Source organism: Salmo trutta, chromosome 29 (genome assembly GCF_901001165.1).
Source record: "Salmo trutta chromosome 29, fSalTru1.1, whole genome shotgun sequence".
NCBI lineage: Eukaryota > Metazoa > Chordata > Actinopteri > Salmoniformes > Salmonidae > Salmo > Salmo trutta.
Genome location: NC_042985.1, coordinates 34,950,102 through 34,963,755, shown reverse-complemented (window position 1 = coordinate 34,963,755; position 13,654 = coordinate 34,950,102). Strand labels below are relative to the sequence as shown.

Genomic DNA, 13,654 nt, shown 5'->3' with positions numbered 1-13,654 from the left:
TAAGCCACCAGCTAAAATATGTTGACATTGCCCTCTAGTGTTGAGTCAAAGCCGAACAGTTGCAGTCATTCACATAAGGCCAGTGCTATTGCCATATATACTGCTAAAAAAAATAAAGGGAACACTTAAACAACGCAATGTAACTCCAAGTCAATCACACTTCTGTGAAATCAAACTGTCCACTTAGGAAGCAACACTGATTGACAATAAATTTCACATGCTGTTGTGCAAATGGAATAGACAACAGGTGGAAATTATAGGCAATTAGCAAGACACCCCCAATAAAGGAGTGGTTCTGCAGGTGGTAACCACAGACCACTTCTCAGTTCCTATGCTTCCTGGCTGATGTTTTGGTCACTTTTGAATGCTGGCGGTGCTTTCACTCTAGTGGTAGCATGAGACGGAGTCTACAACCCACACAAGTGGCTCAAGTAGTGCAGCTCATCCAGGATGGCACATCAATGCGAGCTGTGGCAAGAAGGTTTGCTGTGTCTGTCAGCGTAGTGTCCAGAGCATGGAGGCGCTACCAGGAGACAGGCCAGTACATCAGGAGACGTGGAGGAGGCCGTAGGAGGGCAACAACCCAGCAGCAGGACCGCTACCTCCGCCTTTGTGCAAGGAGGAGCAGGAGGAGCACTGCCAGAGCCCTGCAAAATGACATCCAGCAGGCCACAAATGTGCATGTGTCTGCTCAAACGGTCAGAAACAGACTCCATGAGGGTGGTATGAGGGCCCGACGTCCACAGGTGGGGGTTGTGCTTACAGCCCAACACCGTGCAGGACGTTTGGCATTTGCCAGAGAACACCAAGATTGGCAAATTCGCCACTGGCGCCCTGTGCTCTTCACAGATGAAAGCAGGTTCACACTGAGCACATGTGACTGACGTGACAGAGTCTTGAGACGCCGTGGAGAACGTTCTGCTGCCTGCAACATCCTCCAGCATGACCGGTTTGGCGGTGGGTCAGTCATGGTGTGGGGTGGCATTTCTTTGGGGGGCCACACTGCCCTCCATGTGCTCGCCAGAGGTAGCCTGACTGCCATTAGGTACCGAGATGAGATCCTCAGACCCCTTGTGAGACCATATGCTGGTGCGGTTGGCCCTGGGTTCCTCCTAATGCAAGACAATGCTAGACCTCATGTGGCTGGAGTGTGTCAGCAGTTCCTGCAAGAGGGAGGCATTGATGCTATGGACTGGCCCGCCCGTTCCCCAGACCTGAATCCAATTGAGCACATCTTGGACATCATGTCTCGCTCCATCCACCAACGCCACGTTGCACCACAGACTATCCAGGAGTTGGCGGATGCTTTAGTCCAGGTCTGGGAGGAGATCACTCAGGAGACCATCCGCCACCTCATCAGGAGCATGCCCAGGCGTTGTAGGGAGGTCATACAGGCACGTGGAGGCCACACACACTACTGAGCCTCATTTTGACTTGTTTTAAGGACATTACATCAAAGTTCGATCAGCCTGTAGTGTGGTTTTCCACTTTAATTTTGAGTGTGACTCCAAATCCAGACCTCTATGGGTTGATAAATTGGATTTCCAGTCATTATTTTTGTGTGATTTTGTTGTCAGCACATTCAACTATGTAAAGAAAAAAGTATTTAATAAGATTATTTCATTCATTCAGATCTAGGATGTGTTATTTTAGTGTTCCCTTTATTTTTTTGAGCAGTGTATAATAACACTAACTAACTAACTGAAATGAGTCTCGTTGTTTTGACCAGAATGGAGAGATTGCCATGCTGGGAGAGATCACTCACCTCCAGGCCATTATTGATGACCTCACTGTGCTGACCACTGATCCCCACAAACTGCCCCCCGCCAGCGAGCAGGTACCGACACTCTCTTCTAAGATATTTGTATTATTTTTAGTCTAGTATTTTAGTATAATGCACCATCTCTCAGTCCCATCGTCTAGACAGAGGTCATTAGATGCTGGATGGAACAGTGCTTGTGTGATAGAGTGAAATGTGCAATAACAAGAATAGCATCATAATGTGCACCAGCAAGCAATATGCTATTCATTTATCCGAATGTGATAATATGACCAGTGTGCTCTATTGATGTCTGTTTGTACAGAGTTTGATTAGTAATGCCTAGGAGTTCCTATAAGGGAAGCATGCAGTTTACCAGCTCGTTCATTACAACTGAAGCTAATGCTACATGTCCATGTGAATCATTCTCATATTTCCCCCCTTTCAGGCAAAAAACCGTAACTGAATTGTTTCCAGCAGCACAGTTACAGTCACCAACGCTCTGGTTAACACGAAAACTGCTTAACCAGCTCAGCTAGGGCGAGTAAAATGGTCAGAGGGGTCTCATTTGTGTCTGGAAGTAGCTAGCAAGCTAGCCAATATTAGCTTGGGTGCTTGACTGTTGTTGTAAGGCCAGAACGCTCAAATCAACCCTACTCCTCGGCCCGAACGTCCAGTGTGCGCTCCGAGAGCGAAACGGTCAGAATTTACACACTGACAATCTGACAATGCTCTGAATTTATGAGCGTCACATTGTACAGCGCCATATTTTCTATTCCATCCTAACGGAAACCCTGAGGGTTTTTCGTTTTTATGGAATAGAAACACCATAATATTAATCAAATTAATTAACTTCTTACGGATCATTGAGGCGCTAGCGTCCCACCTCGACAACATCCGGTGAAATTACAGAGTGCCAAATTTAAATGACAGAAATCATAATATTAAACATTCATGAAAATACAAGTGTCATACATTATTTAAAAGCTTAACTTCTTGTTAATCCAGCCGCTTTGCCAGATTTCAAAAAGGCTTTACGGCAAAAGCACACCATGCGATTATCTAAGGACAGCGCCCCGCACCCAAAAGCTTTACATACATTTTCCAACCAAGCAGAGGCTACAGGAAAGTCAGAAATAGCGATAAAATAAATCACTTACCTTTGAAGATCTTCATCTGGTTGCAATCACAAGGGTCCCAGCTACATAACAAATGGTCCTTTTGTTCGATAAAGTCCTTCTTTATATCCCAAAAAAGTATGTTTCATTGGAGCGCTTGACTCAGTAATCCACCGGTTTCCCTCGTTCAAAATGCATACAAATGAATCCCGTAAGTTACCAATAAACTCCTTCCAAACATATCAAACAACATTCCTAATCAATCCTCAGCTACCCTAATATGTAAATAAACTATAAAATTTAAGATGGAGAATACCAGAGACCATTACCGGAGATAAATAACGAAGTGCACGCCCTCACTGGAACGCGCAGCAAACATTACAGCCAAAATGGGAGCCACTTTGAAAAACTACAAATTCGAACTAATTTTTCAAAAAACAAGCCTGAAACTCTTTCTAAACACTGTTGACATCTAGTGGAAGCCCTACGAACTGCAATCTGGGAGGTCTTCCTTTTATATTCCCATTGACAGCCATTGTAATAAGTGGTGAGATGAAAAAAATTAATTCTGGATGGATTGTCCTCGGGTTTTCGCCTGCCATATCAGTTCTGTTATACTCACAGACATTATTTTAACCGTTTTGGAAACTATCCAATACTACCAATTATATGCATTTTCTAGCTTCTGGGCCTGAGTAACAGGCAGTTTACTTTGGGCACCTCATTCATCCAAACTTCCGAATACTGCCCCCCAGCCCGAAGAAGTCAATCAAGTACCAGTCAAAAGTTTGGACACAGCTGCTCATTCCAGGATTTTTCTATATTTTGACTATTTTCTACATTGTAGAATAATAGTGAATCAATCAAATTTCAATCAAATGTATTTATAAAGCCCTTCTTATGTCAGCTGATGTCACAAAGTGCTGTACAGAAACCCAGCCTAAAACCCCAAACAGTAAGCAATGCAGGTGTAGAAGCACGGTGGCTAGGAAAAACTCCCTTGAAAGGCCAGAACCTAGGAAGAAACCTAGAGAGGAACCAGGCTATGAGGGGTGGCCAGTCCTCTTCTGGCTGTGCCAGGTGGGGATTATAACAGAACATGGCCAAGATGTTCAAATGTTCATAGATGACCAGCAGGGTCAAATAATAATAATCACAGTGGTTGTAGAGGGTGCAACAGGTCAGCACCTCAGGAGTAAATGTCACTTGGCTTTTCATAGCCGTTCATTCAGAGTATCTCTACCGCTCCTGCTGTCTCTAGAGAGCAGGTCAGCGTTCCATAGCCGCAGGCAGAACAGTTGAAACTGGAGCAGCAGCACGACCAGGTGGACTGGGGACAGCAAGGAGTCATTGGCCAGGCAGTCCTGAGGCATATGTCCTAGTGCTCAGGTCCTCCGAGAGAGAGAAAGAAAGAAAGAAAAAGAAAGAGAAAGGGAATTAGAGAGAGCATACTTAAATTCACACAGGACACCGGATAATACAGGCAAAATACTCCAGATATAACAGACTGACCCTAGCCCCCCGACACATAAACTATTGCATCATAAATACTGGAGGCTGAGACAGGAGGGGTCAGGAGAAACTGGCCCCGTCCGACGATACCCTCGGACAGGGCCAACCAGGCAGGATATAACCCCACCCACTTTGCCAAAGCACAGCCCCCACACTAGAGGGATATCTCCAACCACCAACTTACCATCCTGAGACAAGGCCGAGTATAGCCCACAAAGATCTCGCCCACGGCACAACCCAGGGGGGGCGCCAACCCGGACAGGAAGATCACGTCAGTGACTCAACCCACTCAAGTGACGCACCTCTCCTAGGGATGGCATGGAAGAGCACCAGTAAGCCAGTGACTCAGCCTCTGTAATGGGGTTTGAGGCAGAGAATCCCAGTGGAGAGAGGTGAACCGGCCAGGCAGAGACAGCAAGGGCGGTTCGTTGCTCCAGTGCCTTTCCGTTCACCTTCACACTCCTGGGCCAGACTACACTCAATCATAGGACCTACTGAAAATATGAGTCTTCAATAAAGACTTAAAGATTGAGACTGAGTCTGCGTCTCTCACATCGATAGGCAGACCATTCCATTAAAATGGAGCTCTATAGGAGAAAGCTCTGCCTCCAGCTGTTTGCTTAGAAATTCTAGGGACAATAAGGAGGCCTGTGTCTTGTGACCGTAGCGTACGTGTAGGTATGTACGGCAGGACCAAATCGGAAAGATAGGTAGGAGCAAGCCCATGTAATGCTTTGTAGGTTAGCAGTAAAACCTTGAAATCAGCCCTTGTGAAGACATCACAACTATGAAATAGCACATATGGAATCAGTTAAGAACTAATTCTTATTTACAAGGACAGCCTACGGTCTCCCACGTGCCTGCAATATAGAAGACCATAAAATGCTTCTCAAAGATGCCCTCTGGTGGTCAAACTAGCAATAACTTGCATTAACAGAAAAAAAATGGCTGACAAATAGATAAAGTGCCACAGAATGCTGCGTTAGCCCTCAAGGTGTGCCGCAGTATGACACAACTTTTAAAGGAGGAGCCACTGTATAACACTTATATGGTGCCAATCGGATTGACTCTCTCTCTCCCAGGTGATTAAAGACCTGAAGGGTTCAGACTACAGCTGGTCCTACCAGACTCCTCCCTCCTCCCCCAGCAGTTCTGGCTCCAGGAAGAGCAGCATGTGCAGGTACGAACCAGAGGGAGACAGGACACATGGGCAAGAAATACAGACATTTGTATTGACTTGGGTTCATTTGATTTGATCAACGAAAGGGGGATTCTTTGTTTTTGTTTTGAGCCTAGGTGTGTGTGGATGATATGTTGTAGACTTTGTGAGTGTGAACATGCAAGTATGTCTGACAATAAAAGTGACAGCGAAAGTGTGTCAGTGAGAGGTGCTGTTCAGATAAGTGTCGTATCTTAGAAAAAAAGGCGCCCCTGCATGTCTGGGCATGTCTGTCTGTATGCGTGTCTACTGAGCGTCTGTCTGCTGGTCCATATGTCTGTTATGTCGTCTGTCCTCACAGAGTTTTATCACAGATGGCACCATATGGCATGCAACACTCAGAGCACTAAACGTTTTTTTCCCCGTATTTTTTCACTTAGTGGTGAAAATCACAACTTTATTTCAACTTAAAACAGACTTGTTTGATGATAACAAATAGCACATGACATGTATATTACAATGTTATGGAGTGTTTTTCAAAATAATCCCTGTTTCCATGTGTGATGAAGTAGGACACTTGTTAGGTCTGAAGTGGTGTCCTCTATTCTGAAGAAGTATCTCTCAGGCTTGTCACGGCAGTGCTCTGATGTGGTGACATGGTCTATGTGTCTGTGTGTTTATATGTGTGTGTGTGTCGCTTGTGTCACTGTCTGGGAGGCCATGTCTCTTTGGGCATGCCAGCTACCCTGCCTTGTACCCTGTGTGTCTAATCTACCCATGCTTGGTTCTCACATGTTCTCACACTCTCTTAACTTGTCTTTTCCATGTTTCCTCCTCCTCTCCCTCCCCAACTCTCTACCTCTGACCCCCCTCCACGCTCAACATGTCTATCCCCATCCCTGCATGTGTGTGTGTGTCTCCCAACCTCTCCACTCTACATTACCCTTGGTGTTCTGTGTGTTTGGCCTCTTCTCTATTTCCTGTGGTTTGATCACTTCCTATTCCTCTGTATTTGCACGGCCTCTTTCTCTTCCTGTGTGTTTGGCTTCTCTACTCTCTGTGCCTCTTTCCCCCCTATTCTGGTTGGGTTCCCCTCTTTCACTGCTGATGCTCTCTACTTTCAACTCCAAATTGGGAATGTCCTCATCTTAACCTCTACACATCATATAAAACTACCTATCTCTCTTACATGAACTCTACCCATTATATTAACTACCCATCTCTCTTATATGAACTCTACCCATCATATAAACAACCCGTCTCTATCATATGAACTCTGCCCATCATATAAACTACCCGTCTCTCTTATATGAACTCTGCCCCTCATATAAACTACCCGTCTCTCTCATATGAACTCTACCCATCGCTTTCTCTGCTCCTCTGGCCCATTCTTCACTGTACCTCGCTAACCTTTTTCATTTCACTTCATCACTCTCTCCCATATCCATCGCTACACATCCTCATTCAATCTCACACCTTCTCCACCTCTTACTTCATAAATGTGGTTTATATGATATCACCCTCCCTTGAATACTTCCCTTCACCCTGCCTGACCCTATTCCCTGCCACCTCACCACCCTCTCACCCTGGCCCCACCCCCCTGCAGCAGTGTGAACAGCGCCCACAGTAGTGCCTCCCGCTCCTCCGGAGGCTCTCAGACTCACTCACCCAGTTCGTCCTATCGCTACCGCAGCCTGGCCCACCCGCCACCGGGGAACGCTCACCGCCTCAGCAGCGTCTCCTCCCACGATTCAGGCTTCATATCGCAGGACGCCAACGTCTACTCCAAGCCTCCCTCGCCGATGCCCTCTGACATCACCAGCCAGGTAGGACTGCCGTCACAGATGTCGCTGCAGTGCTGAAACGCAGCTCCGCCCCCTCCTTGGTTTTATTTCCTCGACTCTTCTGCCCTGAAGTCTCTTGGTTTTGCGTTCATTCCGTCTCTTTTTTGACCTCTGTTTCCTACTGCAGAAGTCATCAAGCTCTGCATCCTCAGAGGCATCCGAGACCTGCCAGCCAGTCAGTGAGTGCAGCTCTCCCACAACAGTAAGTACAACAGCTACCTCGCACTCCTGTCCTAACGGGTGCAGCCATATTGGAATACATGATCCACATAGCCATGCTCGTTTTAGTCGTCTGTGTATCGCATACTGTAATGTTGTACTGTATATGTGTATGAGAGAAGCTGGTAAAACTGACCGGCAGGATGGTCTCCCTAAGTATGTGTTCTTCATCAGTCCAGGTCAACTTGTGGTCATCTGCTCTGCCGCCGCTGGTCTCTTGTCTTTGCCCTCTTTTCTTCTGCTACTCATACAGTTTGTGTATGCGTGTGTTTGGGAGTGCACGTACTTGCGTGCATGTACAGTATGTCTCTGTGACCCAGAGGTCACATCACAAAGGCTCCTCCCGTAAGCCTTTGGCGTTGATGGACGCTCTGACGATCACGATCTTGTCTCTCCGTTCCGCAGTTTGGCTCGTCCTTCGCTACCTTCCGCCCTGCTCTCTCTCACACTGGCTCCATCAGGCCTCTCTCTGTCATACTTCCTGCGTCCCCACCCTATAACTACTCCCCTGGATCCAACACTACCTCTCCCACATCAAAGGTTCCTTGCTGGAAGGTTTGTTTTCATCTGTACACTTTTCTTTGCAGCTTTTGGTTATTTTTTTATTTTTATTTTTTAATTTGTGCTTCTTGAGTTAACGCTTATTCACCAGGTTTTTCTTTTCATTTCACCATCTGCTTAACTCATTCATGACTTCGTTACTTTGCTCCCTAACCTGTGTGCCTTTTCTGTTGTAGTTGGCCATCAGTCTCACATCCCTGGTTTCAAATCTCCTGTGTGGTGATTTGCTAAACTGAGCAGGCCATGGGGGGCACCCATTTCACCTTTCGAAGTCTCACAAACTCAAAAGGCTTCAAACCAATAAACCCACTCATCGACTTGGCCCAATACCAAACACTCACACACACACGATGAGGAATCCCCCCCCCCCAAACTACCCCCACACTGTACCCAGATGAAAGGCGTCAAACTGCTGGATAGTGGACGGGTCTCTCTCATTGGAGAGTTCGCTCTGTTGCTTTTCTCACTGCTTCTTATTAATCACACCCACCGCTTCAGGATTGGTCCAAGGCAGGTTCTTATGAGCAGCCATTGGCTGCCACGCTTCAGCGGAGGAAGGAGCCTCTGGATAGGCTGAAGGAGAGCGAGGCATCCCCGGGCTCCCAGGGATATGCTGGTGCTCACCCAGACGATGTCCAGAGGTCCCGAATGAACCCCGCCACCATCGCTGCCAAGGTAACGAGAGAATATGCAGATTTACCTCGCAATGGTGGTGAATACAAGACACATGCTGCTATAACACAACTGTTGGATTTTAACCCCTGATTGGAGTTTGGTGGTTATAGTCTGTCCGTTGTGCTTGGTAGTGGTCCTGTGCTCCTACCATGTGATAAGTGTTTGCTAAGGCTATTGATTGCGATACGGTTAGATCCTTAGTCATCATCCTAATCATGTGTTAGTCCTGTGTTAGTCCACTAGTCCCGTGTAGCTCTGTTGGTAGAGCATTCGATTCCCACGGGGGACCAGTATGACAAAAGTATTAAAATGTATGCACTCGTAAGTCGCATTGGATAAGAGTGTCTTCTTAATGACTAAAAACAATGTGTTGTCGCTTCCTCCCAGCACGGTGAAGAGGTGTCTCCAGCAGCCAGTGACCTGGCCATGGTCCTGACCCGTGGTCTCAGCATAGAGCAGCAGAAGAGCAACAGGGACTCCCTGCAGTACTCTAGTGGTTACAGTACCCAGACCACCACTCCCTCCTGCTCCGAGGACACTATCCCCTCTCAGGGTACCACTCTGACAAGTACACTCCTTCGCTCGTAGAGTAAACACCAATACATACAGAAGTCAACCTCACTTACATTAACCAACAGAGAATGCACTCGCTGTCCTCGCTCAAGGAAACCGTCCCCAACAGCATAATGCATGCAATACTATTCCTCTGAATAACACAGCACACCCCTCTATCTCTCTCTCTCCCCCAGGGTCGGATTATGACTGCTACTCTGTGAATGGAGATGCCGAAGGTGAGGCGTCAACTGACTTTGACAAGTCCTCCACCATCCCCCGCCACAGCAACATCGGCCAGAACTACCGCCGTATGATCCAGACCAAGAGGCCGGCCAGCACCGCTGGTCTGCCCAGTGGGGCCCAGGGTGGAATGCCTGGAGGGGGAGGGGGCATTGGGACCCCTGGGACTGCCACCATCCGCCGAACCCCATCCACCAAGCCGGGTGTGAGACGCACCCTGTCCAACGCGGGCCCCATCCCCATCCGCCCGCCCATAGTGCCAGTGAAGACACCCACGGTGCCTGATGCTCCTGGGGGGTACCCCGGGCCTCCGGTACGTGTGGGCAGTGAGGAGTGTGTGTTCTACGTGGCGGATGACTCCTCCCCCAACGCGTTGGAGTATGTGAAGGCCTCTCCCAAGCGTCTGAGCCTGCCCAACACAGCGTGGGGGTCTGGGGGAGCGATGGAGATGAGTGTGTATGTTCAGCACGGCTCTGAGGAGGACCAGATGATAGCCGCTAACCGCCACAGCCTGGTGGAGAAGATAGGAGAGCTGGTGGCCAGTGCCCATGCCCTTGGGGAGGGACAGTTCCCCTTCGCCAACCTCCCTGATGACCCCCCGCCTGGCCCGGCCCCCCAGCACGACCCCCAGGCCCCCGGGTCAGGCACCGACGTGCTGGTGTCCATCCGCAGGGGCGTGCGTCTCCGCAAGACCGTCTCCAACGACAGGTCAGCGCCCAGGATTTTGTGATGGCCCACAACGGAGCGGAGGGAGCGCAGCCTGCACCCACCGAGGTGCCCCAACTACTACATACAGTACTGACTCTGTAGTAAAGAAGTAAATATGACAACAGAAGATTACAAAAAAAAAGTTTAATTAGAAGTAAATGATAAATAACAATAATAATGCTGATAATGAAAAAGTAAATCATGAATAATAATGACAGGCTCTGGCCACTATAACTCTATCGTGTCTGGGCGCATGTTTGTTTAATTAGCACCACCATCACCAGGGGGTCCTCAGACTGTATATAGAGACTCTGTCTGGACTGGACTGACTGCTGAGAGAGAGAGGGACTGTTTATAGGGACCTGGACTTCCAGCCACCCTCTCCACCTCCTCCCGCAACCCCCCACTCCTCACTCAACCTCTTACCCCCTCCCACCCCCCACCCCCCCATTCTAGTGTAAAGCAGAGGGAAGCAGGTGGCAGAGAGACAGATGAAAAGTGGGGTCAATGGGGGCTCCATCTCTCCCTCTCCCTTTGGCTCAGGCCACAAGGCTCTGACAACGCACTGTTAGCTTTAAACCATGGCTAACAGTGTGTGTGCATGTGTGCGCGCGTGTGCGTGTAAGAGGTGGGCAGAGTTCTGCTGCAGGTCAGCTGGTTGTATTTGAGAGTGGGGCTTCTCCCCTCTGTGTCGTTTTGTTGTAACCCTTCACACTGGGCACACACTAGCTAAATCAACGTTGTTTCCGCGTAAGTTTAATGAAATTACTTTGCACCAACGTGGAATAGACATTGAATGGACGCCTGTGCCCAGTGGACTGTTTTTTATTGTGACATTTGATTTCCTGTTACCACTGTATGAGAAACGACAAAATGAAGCCAGGCGTATATATTTTCTAAATCCAGAGAGAACATTTTAATAGGAAATGGAGCAATAAATGCGTTTTATTTTCTGCCTCCGGAGTGGAGGAGAAACAGAAGCTGTTATCTTAGGTTTAGGTTCTCTTTTTTTAACTCGCAGGCAATCATCAGGCATGCTCAAGTACACGTGAGAATTGCTGTCTAACTTTGGCCCTGGACTTTTCTCAAGTCCTAGCCTGATGTGTTTAAAAAAAAAGAAGAAAAATGATAGAAAACTGAAGCACTTTGAAGGTTAATTTCTAGTGTGACCACTAGGAGTCAGTGTGGTCACGCTATGTGATGAGACGAGGGTGCTGGGGGGGAGTGAGACAGTTGGTTGCCATGCGGTGTGCTGAGTGCCTGCCACGGACCAGTGAGCGAAGCAGTTCGATTGGTGAGAGAATAGGAAGATGGAAAAAAGGAAGTGATAAAGAAAGGTGGGAAATGGAAACGGAAGGATACGGGATTGGGGGAATGATTATGTACAATGGGTCCGTGCTGAAAAATGTTGAATTCCAAAAACGGATTTATAATGGAGATCATAACATTTATGTAAAGTGGGGGATGGTAAGCTGCTGTACTTGTCATCACCTGTTGTGAGTCTCAAACATGAGATCCATAGCTAATTTGAACCTTGTGCAGCCCTAAGAGGTTGCCAGATTGGGAGGAAGAAGGGGGGTATTTATGTTTACAGAGTTAGCTGGAAGAGAGTTGATGCAGCGGAGAGAGATGGAATGAGTATTTCACTGCCTGTTCATACAGTACGCCCGAGTTAAGAGTCAGACGCACAGGAGGAAGTCAAGACTAGAAACTGTATGAAAATAGAGTAACCTTTCAGAAAATTATGTTGCCATATTTTTGCAATAATGTTATGCTGTAGTCTTGCTTTTATCAATAAAAAAAAAATCTAAAAAATCATCTTCAGAGAACAGTATATCACAGCAGGCAGAGAGAGCATAATTCTGACCGTTGTACTGTAGGGTAGTGATGAACTTCATGGGTTAGTCCATGCTCCCTAGCAGTGACTGTTGATGTCCTCACCTCGACAACAATGGCCATTACAAAATGTATCTCAATGCTTATTTATTTATTTGGCCTAAACAGAGCACCGTTTTAGAAATGCCTGTGGCTGTTTTAAAGCGAGGATCTGCTTTGAGAAGGTGAGAGAAACACCCGCTGTTGTAGAATATCGCTCCTCTGCTGGAGAGAACTTTTCTCATGAACTCAGAAATAGTACTTCAGCGAGGGGGCTGAAGAGGGTATGTGTGTGGGAGTAGGTGAGTGTGGGTGTGACAGGGTGGGGGCGGAGTGGCGGAGGAAGGGGAGGGACCAGCAGTGTGGTTGGAAGTGACCAGAGGATGCTCATCCAGAGAATTTCTGCAAAGCACAGGTCATAACGATGTATATGTATATATACATATATACATGCACATATTGTATAAGAAGGTGAACACACGCTAGAATTTTTAAAAAGGAGTTCAACTCACATTATTTCGCATTACTGAATTAAAAAAGGCAAATGTCAAATGTACAGTGTATGACAGCAATATGGGAGTGTGTTTATTAGCCAATTTAACAATACAACTTCTTATCTAACAAAAAGGTAAACATGTTTACTGTCTTTTTAAATGTGCAGATGTAACTCTGGCAATTATTCTGTTCCAATTTCTTGTCATGCTTGGATTACTCTGCTTCATTCTGATTGTGTGTGATGCTCCTTACCGTTCCCGAGAACCCAACTCTGTAACCGTCACTTTTATCAGAGCATTAGAGCGAGAGAAAGACAGGATGTGGCACAGAGACAAGACAGGGTGAGGGAGACAGGGCTGTTGTGGTGAGTGTGTGTTAGGCTGAGACTGAGAGGACCCCTACAGGGGAAACTACAGGGATGTCAGTCTCAGTTGTGTCTCTCTGTCTGGGATGAAGTGACACTCTCCCTAGACACCATGGCGAATGACTAGCAGTCACCTCACTCCCTCACACTCCCGCGGCTGGGCTGTCTCTGGGTCCAGACTCTCTTTCCCTCTTTCCTCACTATCACTTGGTTCTCGCCATCCTCCCGCTGGGCACAGACGTCAGTTTAACGTCTCGTTTTGATTTACGTTTGGTTGAGTTGTCATCTAACAAGGATTCAATATGAAATCCCCCCCAAAATATTGCGATGTCATTGGATTAAGGTTAAAAGGTGGGCGAAAAAAAGACGGAAGGCCCTTACGTTGAGGACTTCTTGCAGATTCAATTCGTTTTCCACGTTGATTAAACGTCATCACTTAGATTGAAATGGGTTGAAATGACGTGGAAACAACGTTGACTAGATTTTGCCCAGTGGGCTACCCCCCGCTTATACTCAATGAATGAACTTGTTTCCTTTAAACCTCTTATCCACCCATCCACCACAACCCCA

General features: G+C 47.3%; 1 protein-coding gene across 6 annotated transcripts in view; it reads left to right on the top strand.

Moving 5' to 3' along the window:
- LOC115167467 (protein MTSS 2) overlaps nt 1-13,429 on the top strand; it is a 91,340-nt gene extending 77,911 nt beyond the window's left edge. For 2 of the 6 annotated variants that reach the window (XM_029721894.1, XM_029721893.1), the window contains 8 exons: nt 1,730-1,837; nt 5,472-5,569; nt 7,242-7,374; nt 7,520-7,594; nt 8,017-8,166; nt 8,671-8,847; nt 9,235-9,400; nt 9,597-13,429. In XM_029721894.1, coding sequence (XP_029577754.1) covers nt 1,730-1,837; nt 5,472-5,569; nt 7,242-7,374; nt 7,520-7,594; nt 8,017-8,166; nt 8,671-8,847; nt 9,235-9,400; nt 9,597-10,372 — 1,683 coding nt within the window. In that variant the 3' untranslated portion in view covers nt 10,373-13,429. Of the gene's footprint in view, nt 1-1,729; nt 1,838-5,471; nt 5,570-7,154; nt 7,375-7,519; nt 7,595-8,016; nt 8,167-8,670; nt 8,848-9,234; nt 9,401-9,596 lie in introns of all 6 variants that reach the window. The other 4 variants (XM_029721892.1, XM_029721891.1, XM_029721896.1 and 1 more) reach the window with 3 other exon arrangements.
- The last annotated feature ends 225 nt before the right edge of the window (nt 13,430-13,654 follow it).